The 19,880-nt window shown below is 35.2% G+C and overlaps 1 protein-coding gene across 17 annotated transcripts in view; it reads right to left on the bottom strand.

Annotated features, from left to right (window-relative positions):
- Positions 1-19,880, bottom strand: part of RPS6KC1 (ribosomal protein S6 kinase C1) — a 218,266-nt gene that overhangs the window by 121,832 nt on the left and 76,554 nt on the right. For 15 of the 17 annotated variants that reach the window (XR_004434345.1, XM_033199771.1, XM_033199778.1 and 12 more), the window contains one exon: positions 13,565-13,927. The exons of the other annotated variants lie outside the window; for them this stretch is intronic. Coding sequence is in view for 14 of the 15 variants with exons in the window: in XM_033199767.1 (XP_033055658.1) it covers positions 13,565-13,927 (363 nt within the window). In the remaining variant the exon portion in view is untranslated. The remainder of the gene's footprint in view (positions 1-13,564; positions 13,928-19,880) is intronic. 17 annotated transcript variants of the gene reach the window in all.

Raw genomic sequence — 19,880 nt, 5'->3', positions numbered from 1 at the left:
ATATCAAAATCTATAGGAGGTAGCTAAACAAATACTTAATGGAAAATTTAATAGTCCTAAATGCATACGGAAAAAAAGGCTGAAACTCAAAGATGTAATCTTCTAACTCAAATATAAAAAGAATACTCAGACTTCATGTAAGTAGAAGGAGAGAAAGGAATACAAATCTGTAAAACAGAAAACATAGAACAGCAAAATAAATGTTAATTCTTTTGAACATTAAAAAAACTGATAAAATGCTAACATGAGTGACTAAGAAAACAATATGTAACAAATAAGGGACCAAAATCCAGAAAAACTCAACAGACATCCAAAAGATTAGGAGATACTATAAACTCTTCTACAATTAAATTTCACCTTTTATGTGAAATAGACAAATTTCTTGAAAAATAAAACTTGCTGAGTTTCACAAAAGAAGAAATATATATAATAGCTGAATATCTACTAAAGAAATTGAATCTACAATTAAAATCCTTCCCATAGAATATGTTAAGTATAATAAATACATTGTTGATATGAAGAAGAATGACCCTATAGTCTAGAGATATAAAATACACAGGGGTAGTAAAGGCCATGATGCCTTTAATTTACTTTTAAATTTGCTAAATATACATAATCTATGAAAAATAAAAATACATATACAGGCATATCTTTGGAGATATTGTAGGTTCTGATCCAGACCACTGCAAAAAAGTGAATATGATAATAAAGCAAGTCACACATTCTGTTTCTCAGTGCACATAATAATTACATTTACACCATTCATAGTGTACTATGTGTGCAATAGCATTACATCTTTAAAAACAATGTACATACCTTAATTTAAAAATATTGCTAAAAAATGCTAATGATCATCTGAGCCTTCAGTAAGTGGCAATCTTTTTGCTTGTAGAGGGAATACTGCCTCTATGTTGCTGGCTGCTGACTGATCAGGGTAGTGGTTGCTTAACCGCCATCTACTGGATGGCAGCCCAAACTTCAACATCAAAAATAATTTGCAACCTTGTGAAACCAATGCCAAGAATTCAGCCACAAGCAAAGACCCTTTACAAACTTTCATCCACCTGAAAACATCCAGAAATAAAGCCAACTGACCATACTCAAATTACACCACAGTTAAAGGAAGATCAGCCCACACAGACGAGAAAGAACCAGTGCAAGAACTCTGGCAACTCTAGGAGCCAGAGCGTCTTCTTACATCCAAAAGACCGCACTAGCTCCCCAGCAATGGTTCTTAACCAGAAGAACGTAAACAGATTAAATGCCCCAATTAAAAGGCACAGAGTGGCAAGTTGGATAAACAGCAAGACCCAACTATATGCTATCTTCAAGAGACCCATGTCACATGCAGTAACACCCACAGGCTCAAAGTAAAGGAATGAAGAAAGATCTATCAAGCAAATGGAAAACAAAAAAGAACAGGGTTCCCATTCTCATTCCCAAAAAAACTGACTTAAAATCAACAATGATCAAAAAGGACAAGGAAAGGCATTACATAAGTTCGATTCAACAAGAAAACTTGACTATCATAAATACATATGCACCCAACAATGGCGCAACCAGATTCACAAAACAAGTTCATAGAGACCTATAGATTTAGAGAATCACACAGCAATCCTGGGACACTTCAACATTCCACTGACAGAACTAGACAGATAATTGAGGCAGAATATCAGCAAATATAATCAGAACCAAAACTCAACATTTGACCAAACAGACCTAACAGATATCTACAGAACACTCCACCCAACAAAACTAACGAAAAAAAAAAAAGATACAACATACCAGCATTTCTGGGACATAGCTAAAGCAGTGTTAAGAGTAAAGTTAACAGTGCTAAACATCTACATTAAAAAGTCAGATCTCAAATAAGCAACCTAATGTCACACCAAGAGAAACCTGAAGAACAAGAACTAACCACTCCCAAAGGTAGCAAAATAAAAGAAACAAAATCAGAGCAGAACTGAATGCAACGGAGACAAGAAAAACCACACAAACTATTTTTTTAAGTTGGTTCTTTGAAAGAGTAAGATTCACAGACTTCTAGCTAGACTAAAAAAGAAAAAAAGGGAAAAGACCCAAATAAACACAATCAGAAATGACCAAAAGGACATTACTACTGACCCCACAAAAATTCAAAAAATAAAAATAAAAAACCTTCAGAGATTATTACCAACACCTCTATGCACACAAACTTAGAAAACCTAGAAGAAATGGGTAAATTCCTGGAAACATACCACCTCCCAAGACTGAACCAGGAAGAAACTGAATATCTGAAGAGATCAATAATAAGTTGCGAAATTGAATCAGTAATTAAAAACCTACCAAACAGAAGGCCCTGAACAAAATGAATTTATAGCCAAATTCAACCACATGTACAAAAGAGAGGAGGTGGCCAAGCATGGTGGCTCAATCCTGTAATCCTAACACTTTGGGAGGCTGAGGCGGACAGATCACCTGAGGTCAGGAGTTCAAGACCAGCCTGGCCAACATAATGAAACCTCATCTCTACTAAAAATACAAAAATTAGCCATGCATGGTGATGGGCACCTGTAATCCTAGCTACTTGGGAGGTTGAGGCAGAAGAATCACTTGAACCCAGAAGGGGGAGGTTGCAGTGAGCCAAGATCATGCCATTGCACTCCAGCCTGGGCACTGAGTGAAATTCTGTCTCAAAAAAAAAAAAAAAAAAAAAAAAAAGGAGGTACCTATCCTACTGAAACTATTCCAAAAAAAAAACACAAAAAAATCAAGGAGGAGAGACTCCTCCCTCATTCTATGTGGCCTGCATCATTCTGATACCAAAACCTGGCAGAGACACAATGAAAAAAATTTGAAACCACTATCCTTGAAGAATATAAGATGCAGAAATCCTCAATAAAATACTAGCAAACTGAATCCAGCAGCACATCAAAAAGCTAATCTACCATGATCAAGTAGGATTTATTTCTGGGATGTAAGGTTGGTTCAACATATGCAAGTCAATAAATGTGATCATCACATAAATAGATTTCAATAGACAGAAAAGGCTGTCAATAAAATTCAACATCCCTTTTTGTTAAAAATCCTCAATGAACTACTCATCGCAGGTACACACCTCAAAATAATAAGAGTCATCCATGACAAACCCACAGCCAACATCATACTGAATCAACAAATGCTGGAAGCATTCCCCTTGAGAACCAGAACAAGACAAGAATGCCATCTCTCACCCCTCCTATTCAACATAGTACTGCAGTCCCAGCCAGAGCAATCAGACAAAAGAAAGAAATAAAAAGCATCCAAATAAGAAAAGAGGAAGTCAAACTATCTTTCTTCCCAAGGTACTACACCTAGAAAACCCCAGTCTCTGCTCAAAGGCTCCTACATCTTATGAACAACTTCAGCAAAGTTTCAGAATACAAAAATCACTGCACAAAAATTAGTAGCATTTCTATACATCAATCATGTCTAAGCTGTGAGCCAAAACAAGAATGCAGTCCCATTCACAACAGCCACAAAAATAATAAAATACCTAGGAATACAGCTAACCAGGGAGGTAAACGATCTCTACAATAAGAATTACAAAACACTGCTGAAAGAAATCAGATATGACACAAACAAATAGAAAAGCATTCCATGCTCATGGATAGAAGAGTCAATATTATTAAAATTACCATACTGCCCAAAGCTATTTACATATTCAATGCTATTCCTATCAAACTATTAATGACATTTTTTCACAGAATAAGAAAAAAAATTCTAAAATTCCTTTGGAATAAGAAAAGAGCCTGAATAGCCAAAGCAATCCTAAGCAAAAGAACAAACCTGCAGGCATCACACTACCCAACTTCAAATATACTACAAGGCTACAGTAACAAAAACAGCATGGTACTGGTACAAAAACAGATACACAAACCAATGAAACCCTTCTTTATTTCTTGGTTATGGAACCCAGAACACCTATAACTATCTGATCTTCAACAAAGCGAACAACAACAAGCAATGGGGAAATGATTGCTTATTCAAAAAATGGTGCTGGGATAACTGGCTAGCCATATGCAAAAGATTGAAAATGGACTCTTACTTTTTACCATATATAAAAATCAACTAAATATGGATTAAATACTTAAAAGTAAAATCTAAAACTATAAAGACCATAGAAGAAAACCTAGGAAATACCATTCCACACATAAGCCCAGGAAAAGACTTCATGACAAAGACTCGAAAAACATGTGCAACAAAAACACTGACAACTAGGCCTAATTAAACTAAAGAGCTTCTGCACAGCAAAACAAACTATCAACAGAATAAACAGACAACCCATAGAACAGGATAAAATATTTGCAAACTATGTATCTGACAAAGGTCTAATATTCAGAATCTATAAGGAACTCAAATCAACAAGTAAAAAACAACCCCACTGACATGAACAGACACTTCTCAAAAGAAGACATACAAGCAGCCAACAAACATATGAAAACATGCTCAATATAACCAATCAGTAGAGAAATGCAAATCAAAACCACAATGAGACAGCATCTCATACCAGTCAGAATGGCTGTTATTACAAAGTCAAAAAATAACACATGCTGGTGACATTGCAGAAAAAATGGAATCCTTATATACTGCCGGTAGGAATGTAACTCTTATATACTGCTGGTGGAAAGCAGTCTGGAGATTTCTCAAAGAACTGAAAATAGAACTACCATTCAATCCAACAACTCCATTACTGTGTATATGTCCGAAGATATAAATTATTCTACCACATGCACATGTCTTTACACATGCACACGTTTATCACAACACTATTTACAATAACAAAGACATGGAATCAAGCTAGATGCCCATCAATGGTGAACTGGATAAAGAAAATATGGTACAGATATACTACAGAATACTAAGTAGCTATTTAAAAAAAAATAAGATCATGGCCTTTGCAGCAACAAAAGATGGAACTGAAGGCCATCATCTAAGTACAAGAACAGAAAACCAAACACTGCATGTTCTCACTTATAAGTGGAAGCTAAAATTCAGTACACATGGACACAGAAGAGAACAGCAGACACTGGGGCCTATTTGAGGGTAGAGGGTGGGAAGATGGTGAGGACTGGAAAACTAACTACCAAATATTACACTGATTACCTGGGCGACAAAATTATCTGTACATCAACCCCTGTGACACACAATTTACCCATGTAACGAACCTGCACACGTACCCTTTGAACCTAAAATAAAAGTTGTGAAGAAAAAAAAGAAAATGGCCCCAAAAGACTTGCCCAATACAGTGCTGCCACAAAACTTCTTTTTGGTTTAAAAAAAAAAAAAAAAAATCTGCAAAGTGTCACAAAGTACAACAAAACAAGGTAAGCCTGTACATAAATGAATAAATATTAGCAATTAAATCCAATGAAATATAAAAAGGATAACGCATATCACAACAAAGTAAAGTTTCTTTTAGGCATACAAAAGTTGTTGAACATTCTGAAATCAATCTGTGTGAACTCTTGGGCCTAGAGGACAACAGTGGTCACCAAATTTCAAATGTCTCCACATAACCTCTAAGAAACAAACAAAAAACCAAGAGTGCAAATAAACCCATATATGACTCATATTTTCAGCACCACTAGAAAACAAAGATACCATGACCTTTGAATTATCTGTAAACAGAAAAACAAACCAAATTACAATAGCACTCCCAGGGCCCCCCATTGCAGGCCAATGGATGTGGTGACCAGAGGAAGAAAAGTTTAAGAGATTCCTTGGTGGGTAGGGGAAGAGAAGGAAAGAAAAAAAATATATATATATATAGAGAGAGAGAGAGAGAGAGAGCAAATTGAACTTAAACCAACACAGGTTGGCATTTGATAGTTAAAAAACAGGCTTTGGCCGTGCGTGATGGCTCACGCCTGTAATCCTGGCACTTTGGGAGGCCAAGGTGGGCAGATCACCTGAGGTCAGGAGTTCGAGACCAGCCTGACCAACATGGAGAAACCCCGTTTCTACTAAAAAACCAAAATTAGCTTGGTGTGGTGGCGCATGCCTGTAATCTCAGCTACCTGGGAGGCTAAGGCAGGAGAATCCCTTGAACCTGGGAGGCGGAGGTTGTGGTGAGCCGAGATTGTGCCATTGCACTCCAGCCTGGGCAACAAGAGTGAAACTCCATTTCAAAAAAATAAATATATAAATAAAATTTTAAAATAAAAAAACAGGCTTTATAGACTCGAAAGTAAAGAAAATAAAAAGTGAGAGCCTTGGTAAAGCCTTCCTACTGGGGAAAATCAGATATATAGAAAATGAGTGATACCTCTTCAAGATGTGGCAGTAAAAGGCCAAAGGGAAAAAAGAAAATGAGAGAAAGGTCAGGATCCTACAGAAATAAAAGAGAAACAAGACACCAACCCATTCCCCATCATCATCATCCATAATTGCAGAGAAGAGGGTGGAAACAACAGAAAGCAGGTTCTCAAAACCGGAACCCTGCCCTTGTAAGGAATGGGAATAGAAAAAAGCAGACCTGAGCCAGGTGCCATGGCTCACACTGAAGTCCTGGCTTTTTGGGAGGCTGAGGCAGGAGGATTGTTAGAGGTCAGGAGTTCAAGATGGTCTGCGCAACATAGCGAGACTCCTTCTCCAAAGTATTTTTTAAAAGAAAAAGCAGACCTCTTCCACTCAACACTGTTAAAGATCAGAATAATAATTACCTTTGAAGAGGGGAGATGAGGAAGCTTCTAGGGTGCTGGCCAAATTCTGCTCCTTGATCTGGATGCCAGTCACATGTCATGTGTGTGAAAATACATTCAGCGATATGGTTACGATATTTACTTTTCTGTATATATACTATACTTCCGTTAAAAGTTTAAAAAAAACAGATATCATGCCTGTTCTCTAGAGAATTATCATCTAAGAAACATATAAGAGAACACACATGAACAACCAAAACAATCATTTTTGTTTTTTAACAGCAGGGGAGAAAGGATAATAAACAACACTGTTGGGCCATGACAGATAAGTAGAAGATAACATTTCAATGTGTTTTGTTTGTTTCTGCCTAACATCCCTTCCTCATTTTGATCCACTCCTTCCACATTCCATGGTTATGCTGTTCAGTTCATGCAGTTCATCAGGGATAGCTCTGTCCACCTTCCCAGGGATGACCAAATAACCTATGCCTAATCAGGTTACAAAGACAGAGGTGAAAGCTATGTGATGCATGCCAGGCCAATCCTCCCTGGGGCTTTCATTGGAGCTATGAGAGAAGAAACCCTCTTCCTCCAGGATCCTAAGGACAAAGTCTTTGTAAACCTGGAGCTAGTCGGGGGTTATCTTTCATGCCATGAAGACAAAATCAAACAAGAGAAAGGCGATAGCAAGTACAGGGTGGGAACAGAGACAGGCAAATAAAAAGACAGACCTGTTGGCATTTCTTGAACACCTGAATTGAGCTGTATGTAATCATTCATGTGGAATAAAACACTCTTTTTCAGATGGACTAAAACAATGTTTTCTATGTGAGCCTCTTTGAGTTGGTTAGGTTTTTGCTACCTGGAGCTGAAAATCTAGTCTTAACACAAAACCTGAAAGAGAATTACCTGAGTATAGGATAATTTAAAAAGCAACTCTCTTTTCATTTGTGAATATCGAGAACACAGAATCTAAAGTCTTCTCTCTGAACCTATGAAATAGTTCCTTCTGAGTTCTCTGCATTAGTAACTGCTTTCTCCTATTGGCAGACACTTCCTGGATCAATTAAAGAAAGGAAAAAACAGAATGCTGATGAGGAGGGAAGACAGAAGACTAAGTGGCATATTTCAATCATTTCAAATCTCTATTTTTAAAAATCTTAATTAGACTGATTTAAAATGCTTCCTTCTAGCCAGTTTCAAAACAGTTAAGATCTGAAAAGTTCTCAACTAAGGCAATTTATTAAATCATCGTGAAAAGTACACATTTTATTTTAAAACAGAAAAGGCTGCAGAAAATTTTCATGACATTCAGGTCACACGTCACAACTGAAGGAAAAAATAAAATAAAATAAGAAATATTCTGTATTTGTTTAATACTCCTCCCTATTGAAAAATAAGATCTCAACTTCCAGACGGAGACGGATAGAAGGCTCATACCTCAATAAGTAGTCCCTCTTTTCCAACTGTATTACAATGATAAACAAAATACATAAGAGATACCAAAAGGCACAACTGGGTTCAAACTTAAGATAAAAATCTCTGTGGCAAGTGAGATTTATCCTAGGAATTCCAGAGTGGTTCAATATAAGAAAATCAATGTAATATACCACATTAACAAAACAAAGAAGAAAAAAAGCATGTGATTGTTTCAAGTGATGCAGAAAAAGCATTTGTCAGAATCCAACACCCTTGCAAGAGAACATACAGAAAACTAGGAATAGAATAGAACTTCTTCAACATGATAAAGGGCGTCTATGAAAAACCAACAACTAACATCATATTCCATGGTAAGACTGAAATCTTCCCCCCTAAGATATCAGGAACAAGACAAGAATGTCTGCTTTCCCAATGTTCTTGTACATTGTACTGGAAGTTCTAGCCAGAGCATTAGGTGAGAAACAGTAATAAAAGCCATCCAAATTGAAAAGGAAGAAGAAAAACTACCTCTAGTCTCAGAATTATAATCTTATACAGCTGCCCTTCAGTATCCACAGGGGATTGGTTCTAAGATCCCCTAAATACCAAAATTATATGACTTGCTTCCCTTTATCAAACCTAAACTTACTACCTTTTCATATATCCATCTATTTCCAAAGCCAAAAACTTTATCCTTTGGGTTTCTAAATATTTGAATAACTCTTATTCATGGAATAAATCAATGGTCCAAGCTCCACATAAAATCATGGTGTTTGAAATACGTCTGGACATCCCTGACAGCCTAGCACACATCTACCCAAGAATAAACTATAAAAAAATGGTTTGGTACTGCTTATTATACCATTTACCAGAATGAAAATGTTTGCATCTCTTATCTGAGTACTAATATTAAAAATAGTCTCTCTGGTCAAAAATACCAATAAAATCTTCAAAGAAAAACTGGATATCAACAATATCCAGAAATATATTATGAAATTTCACTCATAATGTATGCAAGAGAAGAGAAGAGGAGGGGAAAGGAGGTAAAAGGGAAGGAGAGGAGAAGGGAGAGAATGAGAGAAGAAGAAAAGAAAAAGAGTGAGAAGGGCAGGGGGAAATAATGGGGCATTTTTTAAGTGGGGCATCAACATCAAGTTAAGTGAAAAGCAACAGGTATGACTATGGCAGCAAATCTACCAGATATTTTCAACAAGATATACAATACAAAATCATGGGTCCTATTAGCATGCTATTAAGTTAACAGAAACATCTCTTCTTGAAGGGCCATTGCTCAATTTTATTTTATATTCTTAGAAAATAACCATTTTATATTCCCTATTACAGGGCCAGGTACATACAAGAAATAAATACTTGTTGAACAATCAACTAGATGAATAGATGGCTGAGTGAAAACAAACAAATCGATAGAAGAAAAAATGACAAATACTCAAAATAAGAAAGTTTTCAAATATTCGACAATGGAGAGGATTTCCCACTTCTCCATTTTAAAACGCTAATCTAATTAGGGGGAACATGTGAGAGGTAGTACAGCACAATACGAAGAAGACACGATTTAGGCTCAGAAAGGCCTAGATTAAAATCCTAGCTCAACTTTTACTGGCTTGTGTCCTTGAGCAAATTACTTAATTTATGTAAGTCTTAGTTTTCTCCACCTATAAAACAGGGATCACAACATCTACCTTACAAAGACATCAAACCAGTACTTTTGGCACCTGGAACAAACTACACAAAACCAGCTCTCAAATCAGCTCTGTAATTCATAATGTAGCCCACAGATGGGTGTTACTAACAATGCTCGCCATCTGGTAGCTTCCTGTTTTAAATAATTATTCTTGCTAACTAGGTGCCAAGCTTTTAGAATCATTATATTAAATGTTTGCACCCTCTAAATGTTGGTGTCCTTAGACAAAGTCCAGTATGGCCAGTCATAGTTCAACTTACAGGGTTCTTTTGAAGATTAAAAATAATGTAAGAAAAATACCTTGTACAGTGACAGGCATGTAATAAATTACTTAAACATTTTATTAATACCTTTATGTAACCCATTTATCACTTTATATTATCACAACGACTCCAATAAGCCCACACATAGATTAATCATATCAGCCACTTTCAGTAATATATAAACAAGATGGACAGGAAAGTGTGATATATATTGCAATATCCTTTTCAAAAATTCAAGTTGATTCCTTCAACTCTGACTTTTGGATTTTCTGTCTTAAATCCATAAAGACTTGAGAATTTAGAAGAGTAGACAGTACTTTCATTCCAAGAACCATTTCTAAAAGGGAGTAAGTGAAGTGTCAGGTTCAAAGAGAATTCAAAGTTACCACTATCAGGGTATACTTATTCTCTGCCGGATGGGCAAAGAGAGCTGTTGCTATTGTGTTTTGCATGTGGTCTCAGCTGTGCAAATATCAGTTAAATAAGAAAAACATCAAGCCATCTTTATCAGACCTACTAACAACCCAGATAAACTTCTTTAGGATGAATAGTTTAGTAACAAAATAACAAAATTTGCCAACCCACAAGAATCTTTGTATAAAGCACTACTTAGCTCTGAAAGATTCTTTTCTCTGAATTATCAGATATCCAGAAATACTTTTTTTATTATAAGGCATGCCAATCCATGTCAATAAAGGTCACAAGAACAAATGTTATGAAGAGTTAAATTTAAATGATTCATAGGTTTTACTGGCTATAGAGATATTTAACTAATAGTTTGGTCACCCTAGAACAAACTTCACCCAAGGAAACATCTCTTCTGAGCATAAAGGTCAAATCAAGCTCACAACTAGAGCCCCCCGTTTCCCCAGAATTGAAGGATAATGTCCATATGTCTGTCAGATGGTGACTAGTATGCTAGTACAGAACCCATGGACTGGAAGCACTGTCCTGACCTTACATTTGACACAGGGTCAAATGTGTAACCAGAAGGACTGAAACAAAGGTTCTTTTATATACTGGTTAAAAATTAGATTTCTATGATTGTGGTTCCCATAGTTTGTCTGAATAAAAATTGATCACATTATGAATAAACAATAAAAGACTAAAATCAATTTAGTCAGTTATTAACTTCTGGAATTGTGACATATTAACAACAGAAACCAATCCAGAGCAGGAATGGATATTGTGGTTTCAAAAAGACAAACATGCATTAAATAGGAGATATATGTTTAAATGGTAATGCTCCTTACAATAGCAGTCTAGTAGGTTTGGTATCAAGTTCTAGTGGAGAAATAATTCACTACCATAATCAGCAAAGTAACTAACCAAATGACACATTATTTGTTATTTTCTGACATGCATCTATAATTCTCATTCTGAAACACAGATTTTTATTTTTCTGGTGCCATCAAGTGGTAACATTATGAAATGTTCTAAAATTAAATGCAAATAACTTAGAAAAATGTCACACTGACCACACTGATGTGTTTTATTTGTCAGTTAAACACCCGTGATGTTTTAGCACATAATTATCTGAAAAGAAACAGAAAAATGTCAGAGCAGAATTTTTTATAACTCATACCGATTTTAAACTCCCAACCTAAAATGAGAGTTAAGGCAAAGAATAAAAATGAATAGATCTTTAAGACCAGAATGCTCCACTAGCAAACAAAAAACCCAACAGATGGCCGGGTACGATGGCTCATGCCTGTAATCCCAGCACCGTGGGAGGCCGAGGCAGGCAGATCACCTAAGGTCAGTAGTTCGAGACCAGCCTGGCAAACAAAGTGAAACCCTGTCTCTACTAAAAATACAAAAATTAGTCGGGCATGGTGGCATACACATGTAGTCCCAGCTACTAGGGAGGCTGAGGCAGGAGAATCACTTGAACCCCAGAGGCAGAGGCTGCAGCGAGCTGAGATCATACCACTGCCCTCCAGCCTGGGTGACAGAATGAAACTGTATCTCCAAAATAAAATTAGGATGAAAATGATCTTTCCATCAAAGCATGAAAACAAGTAACTTCAAAATTAGATTATCAATTAGAAACCTTAAAAGTGATAGCTATTATATAATCATATCAAGATGACAAAATTAATGAGAAATGAATTTAGAATCAATTATTTGAAACTGTGTTAACAGGTTCCAAATAGTTATATCAGCAGCTTCAGGAAGACAATAACTAGTGAAAAAAGAAACAAGACTCCAGCTCCTCTTATTGCTATACACACAAAACATTAATAGCTGTTTGATCCTCAGGCCCACCAAAATTAAGTAGCAATTGTGAAATCTGAATTCCCAGTTGAAGATGGCAAATTGAACACATTTCTTTAGCTATTCTCCCTCCAGAAACTCTATTAACATGGCAGTCAAAAAAATTATTTAAGACAAAACCCCACAAGGACAAAGAAACTGAGAAGGTAACAGCGACAAAATTTTAGAATATAAAAGCTGCCATGGGAATATAATTTAAAAAAAAAAAAAAAGGTAGATGGATGAGAGGTTACTAAAAGAAAATCAAGAGAGGTGCCTGATTTACATGGCATGGTAAAACTCTCCAAAAATTCAGGAATTGGTGGCATCAGGAAGTGGGAGTGAAACCTAAAAATAAGAGAAATGGTCAAAATCTTGGTTAAGAAGCAGTTAGGACCCTCCATAAACAAGCAGGTACACCATTTTATAAAACTGAAAGTTTATACTCCAGAAATTACAAAAGGCTTCTGGACTACAGGATACTAGGCATAGTGAGAAGTACTGTCGTTAAAAAATGTTAGCAGTACAGGAGACTGATAATCTGAATTGTACTGACAAATCCAAGACCACAGAACAATGAAAATGATGATTTTCTGTAAATGAAACCACTGGAAGAATGTCAGTATCAATCTTTGAATACTGCATCTAAAAAGTCATGTAACTAAACGCAGAATGCTTAACTCTGCTTCTATAAGGAAAAATTTAAGGGTTAAAACAATAGCTAATACTTCAAAAAAGTAAGTTCTATATATAGAGGCTTGGTTACATTCAGCTCTACATGTCCCACATCACTTCCATTAATTAAATGAGAATTTACTACAACTACAGAGAACAGAATAGTAGGCAAACCCAAGAACCTTTTATGCTCTTAGTTTAAAAATCCATTTCATTTTGTCTCTTCAGGTCATCAAGAATCTCTGTGAATTACTCCTGAGAGAGATGAAGGCCGGTAAAACACTGCCTTTTCAAGTCAGAAAAGAAAGATTATTATTCATACAAGAGACTTCGAGACATGTTGACTTTTTTTTAATCCTGTTTTTGTGGATTAATTGATTAAAAATAGAGGGTTAAGCACCTCCAATAATGTCTAACATCTCATGGAACTTAAAGTATATACCCATACATAGGTCTTTTAAGCTTCAGTAATTTCTCATTTTCAGTATTATTTCCATAAGACTAAACAGAAGATATATGTATGTAATTTTTTCCCATGTACCAACAAAAGAGCATGCCAAAACGTATTAATATACATAAAATCATACCTTGAACACCTTCTAGGAGTAAATCAACTCCCTTCCTATAAAACTCAGAAGCAGCTTCATAGTCATCTTCTTCTTCCTTTTTTAAAGCCAGCTTTATTAATTCTCCTGCTTTCTCCAAATAATCTCTCTTGCCAAGCCTGGGTTTTAAACTGCCAGAAAAGAGGCTACGACTTTCCCGTTCTTCTTCTGTTTTGCTCTGTTCACTGTCAGAAGCAACAGCCCCTAGTGCTGAAGAATCCGAAGAAAGATTGAGACCAAAAGTTCTAATGGGAGAATTTTGATTGGAAGCCATTCCATCATCTAACTCAGCAAGAGAATCCACATCAACAGTAAGAGATATCAGATCACTGTCACTGGAGAAGCCTAGAAATATGATCACAATAGTAAACAGATATTAAATTGAGAATCAGCCAAACGAATACAAATCGTACTAATTATTCATTTTTCGTATTATCCAAGTCAATTTGGAAGGCTGTAATTTACTGATGGAAGTCAGTGCCTAGCAATTTGTTTCGGCTTAGTCCATTCACTTTACGGTCTCTCTGTAACTCTGGAAGACAACTTCTTGCCTTAACCATCAAACTAAAATTGAAGACAAATCTTTATCTAGTTTGGTTGCCAAAAAGAACCTTTACCACAAGATCCTGTAAGCTATTTACAGAAAACTGCTGCCTGTACACACAGTTGCTATAAATAATAGCATTTTGATAAAGGCAAAAGTACTTGAATCTCAGTGCTCTCTCTCTTTTTTTTTTTTTTTTTTTTTTTGGAGGACAGCACCTTGCTATGTTGTTCAGCTGCACTCCAACTTTTGGGCTCAAACAATCCTACTTCAGCCTCCTAAGTAGCTTAGATGGCATAAGCCACCAAGCCCAGCTCCAACTCTTAAAACTCACTATGTGACCAACAGCAGGTTACTCGATAGTATTACTCATTATGCAAGACTTTAAACGAGGAATAGAATGAATGCATATAAAGCATAATAGACTATCATTATATTATAACTTTTATAACAATTATATAAACAGGTTGAATATCCTTCATCTGAAATGCTCGGGACAGAAGTGTTTCAGATTTCAGATTTTCAGATTAGAGATACTCAACCTGTAACTATATAACAACTATACAATGCGTCCTCAGAAGTGTGCTTTTAGGTAGCCATCCATATCTGGAAAATGTATACTGTTTAGCATTTCTTAAAGACTGAATTTTTAGACATTTTATCTTAACCTCTTCTACAAGCTTTTGGAAAGATATTTTTCCACCTTAGTTTTCAGACAAAAAATAAGTAATAGGTGCTACTGAATTATTTAGCAGTGAAAATTCCTTCTCTTAGTTCATATAACTGACATCATGGTAAACGAGCATGATCTATAATACATATCAAACTTTCTGCTCTCAGGACTGCCTTTTATATTCTTCAAAATCACTGTGGACTCTACAAAGCTTTTGTTCATGTGAATTGTATCTGTGAATATTTATTAAATACCAATATTGATATTTAGAAAAGAAGTCTAGAAATGTTTCAAATAAAGCATTAAAGCCCCATTACATGGTAACATAATTTTTATGAAAAATTACTATATTTTCCAAAACAAAAAAAGTCAGTGAAAGAAATGGCATTGTTTTACATTTTTGCAAATTTTGTTAATGTCTGGATTAACAGAAGATAGCCAGACTCTCATATCTGATTCTGCTCACAATCTGTTGTCATATGTTGTTTCGGATGAAAGATATGAAGGAAATGTCACATAGATAATGTAACTGAAAAAGAAACAAGTATTAGCCTTTTCAAATAATTATGAATATTGTTCTCTGATACTACACCAAAACTCAACAAGTGACAGTTTTTTAAAGCTTAGTTGTAATGTGGAATATAAAGTCCTATGAATGAAATTTTTGTTTCTGTTACATTCAGATCCACTGGTCTCTCTTACACACTGAATGGATCTTTCACCTGTGCATGAATTTATAACATCACCCATTGGTCATCCTGAAAATATTGGTTCCCTTAGTTACAAAGATCTTCTAAATGTTGACAGCACATTTCATTATCCAAAAAAATTATATGTCAACATTTCATTATCTACTAATCTCATCAGAAAATTCTTTAGTATTGGGAAACTGTCAAACCCAAAGTGGCAGACAGAGGTTATCGGAAAATCCTAATTTTGAATCGAAACTCCAATTTTATTATTGGCAACAAATAATATCAGTTGTTTTCCTTGAAGTGTCAGCTAACTTCACTCCCTTTCAAGAAAAAATGGGCCAAATACACAAGTCTGAATAATGACAGTTTGTCAATTGTTCTTTTAAGCAAAATGGTGTCCCATGAAAAAACCAGCTAGTTCAGCTAATGGCTCAAACAACTGCACAAGTGCTTTTCCTCCAGATGACCATGGTAGTTCAGGATGCAGGGTGCTTTATGTATAATTCTCGTTCTTTCACACAGCATATTAAAAAGACAAGTAACAAGGGTTAAGATTTAATAAAATTAACAGTTTCTACTACTTAGGAAAAATTAGCATTGGTTTTATAAGTATGTGCAATGAGTACTGTTACAGTTTGGTGACACTGCCTTGATTCATGCCCAAGCACAGCAGTTTCACCTACCACGGCTTTTGCATCATCGGGGCAAATGTCAACATGGTGAAAAGACAAAGAATGTTCTGGCATTATGATCAAAATAGTTTTGCTTTATGAACTCCCTGAAAATATCTCGGAAACACCCAGAGATCTGAAGATTACATTTGAGAGTCAGTGATCTATATCATTAAATAAGATTGACAACAGTTATATAAAAACTAGTTTAGAAATAACTATGAGATCCGCATTCACCACTGAACATTATCTGCCAAGTTTCTCAGAAGAAAAAATTAAAAAGAAAATGATTTCCTCAGGATTATATACTAAATCAAAATTAAAAGTGAATTAGACTATACAATTCTCGATCAGGGATTAGCAAGCTTTTTCTATAAAGGGCCAGAAAGTAAATATTTTAGGCTTTGCAGGCCATATGTGGTCTCTGTCACTACTCAACACTGCTGTTATAGTGCAAAAGCAGCCATAGACAATATATAAATGAATAAGCATGGCTCTGTTCCAGTAAAACTTTATTTAGACAGTGAAGTGTGAATTCCTTATAATTTCCCCATCACAAAATCACAAAATCATATTCTTTTAATTTTTTTAACCATTTAAAAATGCAAAAACCATTCTTAGTTTTCAGGCCATACAAAAACAGGTGGCAGGCCAGATTCAGCCCATAGAACACAGTTTTGCCAACCCCTATTTTAAATTCAAATTGCCTACTTCATATCGAATAAAGTAAGTTAGGGTAAAAACATGTTACTGGCCACTAAGCTCAAATTTCCAATCAGCTTTAGATGCCGCTTTGGTACCCTGTCAATATATATCCTCATTTCCAACTTTTTTCAAGTCCTTAGAATGCCCAAAAAGAACAAATTCTATTCCCCAAAAGCAACAGATTTCATTAAACCGATAATCTCAAATGAGATTCATTGAGCCTAGTGAAAATCTTTTCAGTTCTCTGACATTTCAACCATACAGACAGTAACAGTACTTCATAATAAGAATCTTTTGTAGCAATCTACAAAGTTATTTACCTATTATCCTAAGAAATATATATAAATTTTATGAGATTTTTCTTAAATCCTTTTAAAACATGTTATGTATCTCAATGTAAACTTGTTTCCTAAAATGATGCCAATATATAACCTAGCCCACTGAAACTAATAAACAAATAGACAAGGTTGAAAAAAGTTCCGGTTTATATAGCTAATCACAAAAGAAAGGAAATGCTGTATTAGAGATCTCTTTTGTCTGTTCTCTGGTGTCTTGTCACTACAACCTTCACATCATCTATCACATTGTTCTGTTTCATGTTTTGCCCCATTTTTCCTTTTAACAACAACAATAACACCAAAGTGCAAGAGGGCAAAGTTATGTATACTCTGTTTCTTGGCTTTTGACCACAAAAAACTAGTACCATAGTCATAGTTCCTCTTACTTTTCAAATCATATTTTATTAGCAATGAGAATCATAATTAAATGAGATTAGATCAAAAAAGTAAGACGATTAAAATACCTAGAAAGACAGTAAGATTAAGTAAATAAACATTCTATACAAAGTGTTCCTTTTTAAATTCTAAATAATTTCTTAATTCAGCATCTTTAAAAGCAAGCACACATACACCCCAGAAGATAAAAAAGAGAAATTTATATAGCCAAACCAGAAGAAGCAAAAAGAAATAAAAAGACATTTATTTTAACCTTTTTAGAGGACAATTTGCCAATGCATATCAAAAGTGCAAAATTGCTTCTATCTTTCACCCAGAAATTCAGCAATTTATACCAAAACCAATCAGAAATGTACAAAACAGATCTACATACAAGAATGTCCATCTGTCCATCACAAAAATTAGTAAAAAGGTGGCAATAACAAATTCCTAACAATAGATTATAATATCTCCTTATGATAAAATATTATACAGCTATTAAAATCATTTTATAGAATATTTAATGCTAAAGTGTCTTTTGATATATTATGCAAAAACAACAAACTACAAATGAGTATGTATACTATAATTCTACTTTAAAAAAAACACACATAGAAAAAAGGCTTGAAAGACACACTAACTATTAACAGTGATTTTCTGTGTATGGTAAGATTATAGGTAATTCTATAATATAGATTTTAATAATATACTTTGTGTATTTAGTAAGCCCTTAAGCTCAGTATCTGAAAAATATCAAAAGAGATGCATCAGGGGCCAATATTGGGAATTTATTTGAGTAAAAGAAAGTTATACAGACATCATTTGTGAAATATAAACCTATATGGATCAACCAGCAGCTAGTGCCAAGAATCCCAAACTTAAAAAAGGAGTTAGACATGAGTATAAAGACAGATCTGTTTAAAGCAGGCAAACCCCGGACACCTCTTCCTTGCCCACCTTATTCCTTTAACTCTCCTCTTGAAGTTGCACCTTACCATGCCTGAAAAGCCTAACCCTACCATATCTCCTCAACCATACAATGCAACTAATCATCTTCTAGTACTCACTGGTATCTTTCTCTTCCATGTTTAAGCAGTTTCTAAATTCCCTTCTTCTCAATGAAGTATTTTCCAGCCAGTTCAAGGAAGATAACATTTAAAAACTCCCTTCACCACCACAGCAATGAATCTTATTTATAAACATACTATACGTAAATATTCAATGCCTAATTTATATTATATACTTAACACATCTGCTTAATACAGTGCTTGTTCAACTCCTAGAAATCACACTACGATTCAACTTATTTTATACAAAGCTACATATAAATATCATACGAAGCGCAAACTAGCTCCCTAAAGCCCAGAAAAAAGTTAACTAGTAAGATACAGGGAGCAACAAGCAAGTGACAGGTTCTCAGTCCAGGTAGGAAGGATACTGTGGATAAGGCAGGGCAACTACTGACATTTGATATAATATAGAGACTATTTGTCAAAAGTTAAACCAACCTGAAGTCAACCCCATACTTAAAGAGGCCCTCTGGGCCATCGCAAGAGTAAAAGGTGCATCCTTCACCAACACCATCAAGGCAAAAACCTAAGCTTTTTTTGGAAGTGATACAAGGGGAAAAAGTCAAAGGTTCTATGAAAGCGTTCTGCCTCCAGGTTCATATCACAGAAATTCAAGTCTCAGGGCTATTAGAGGGCCCCAGGTGACTTGTTAAAAAGCAGCTACAGACATAGGCGTTTATTTAGCATCCCAGTTCACCTACCTACCCTTACCTCTGTGCTTTGAACTGCTCAGAGTAGGGCAGTATAGTGAAATCTGTCTAGGACACCATCTCTGAAAGACAGGCCCCAGGGGAACAGGTTGAGTTGCCATAGAATAAATCTTTATACTATAAACTATCAGAAATCTGTATTTGAAGACCATCTGTAAAAAGAGATCGGTTTCCTTTAGAACAACAGGTGGTCTCTCATGGGTGACTATATATAAAATACATGGCCTCATTATTATTAGCTGATAGCTTTCACTGAGCCCTGAGGTTCAAATATTGCCATAGTCAACAAAAAGGAATTTCTATTTTTCCTAGTAGCAATGACTCATGCTCCATGCACAAAGCAAGTTATCTAGCCAGCAGAACAAAGGTTACCCTAAGGTAGAAGACACACATATCAGTTTCCATTAAGAAAGAAGCCCTTATAAATATGATTTTAAGTGAATACCTAAATCTAAAACTTAATGCTAGTTAAGATTCCTGTATGTAATTATCTATTCATCATTTAGTAATAGCTATT

Source organism: Trachypithecus francoisi, unplaced genomic scaffold (genome assembly GCF_009764315.1).
Source record: "Trachypithecus francoisi isolate TF-2019V2 unplaced genomic scaffold, Tfra_2.0 Lachesis_group5, whole genome shotgun sequence".
In the NCBI taxonomy this organism is placed as follows: Eukaryota; Metazoa; Chordata; class Mammalia; order Primates; family Cercopithecidae; genus Trachypithecus; species Trachypithecus francoisi.
The sequence above is the reverse complement of the archived record's forward strand: the minus strand, read 5'-3'. Positions and strand labels throughout refer to the sequence as shown.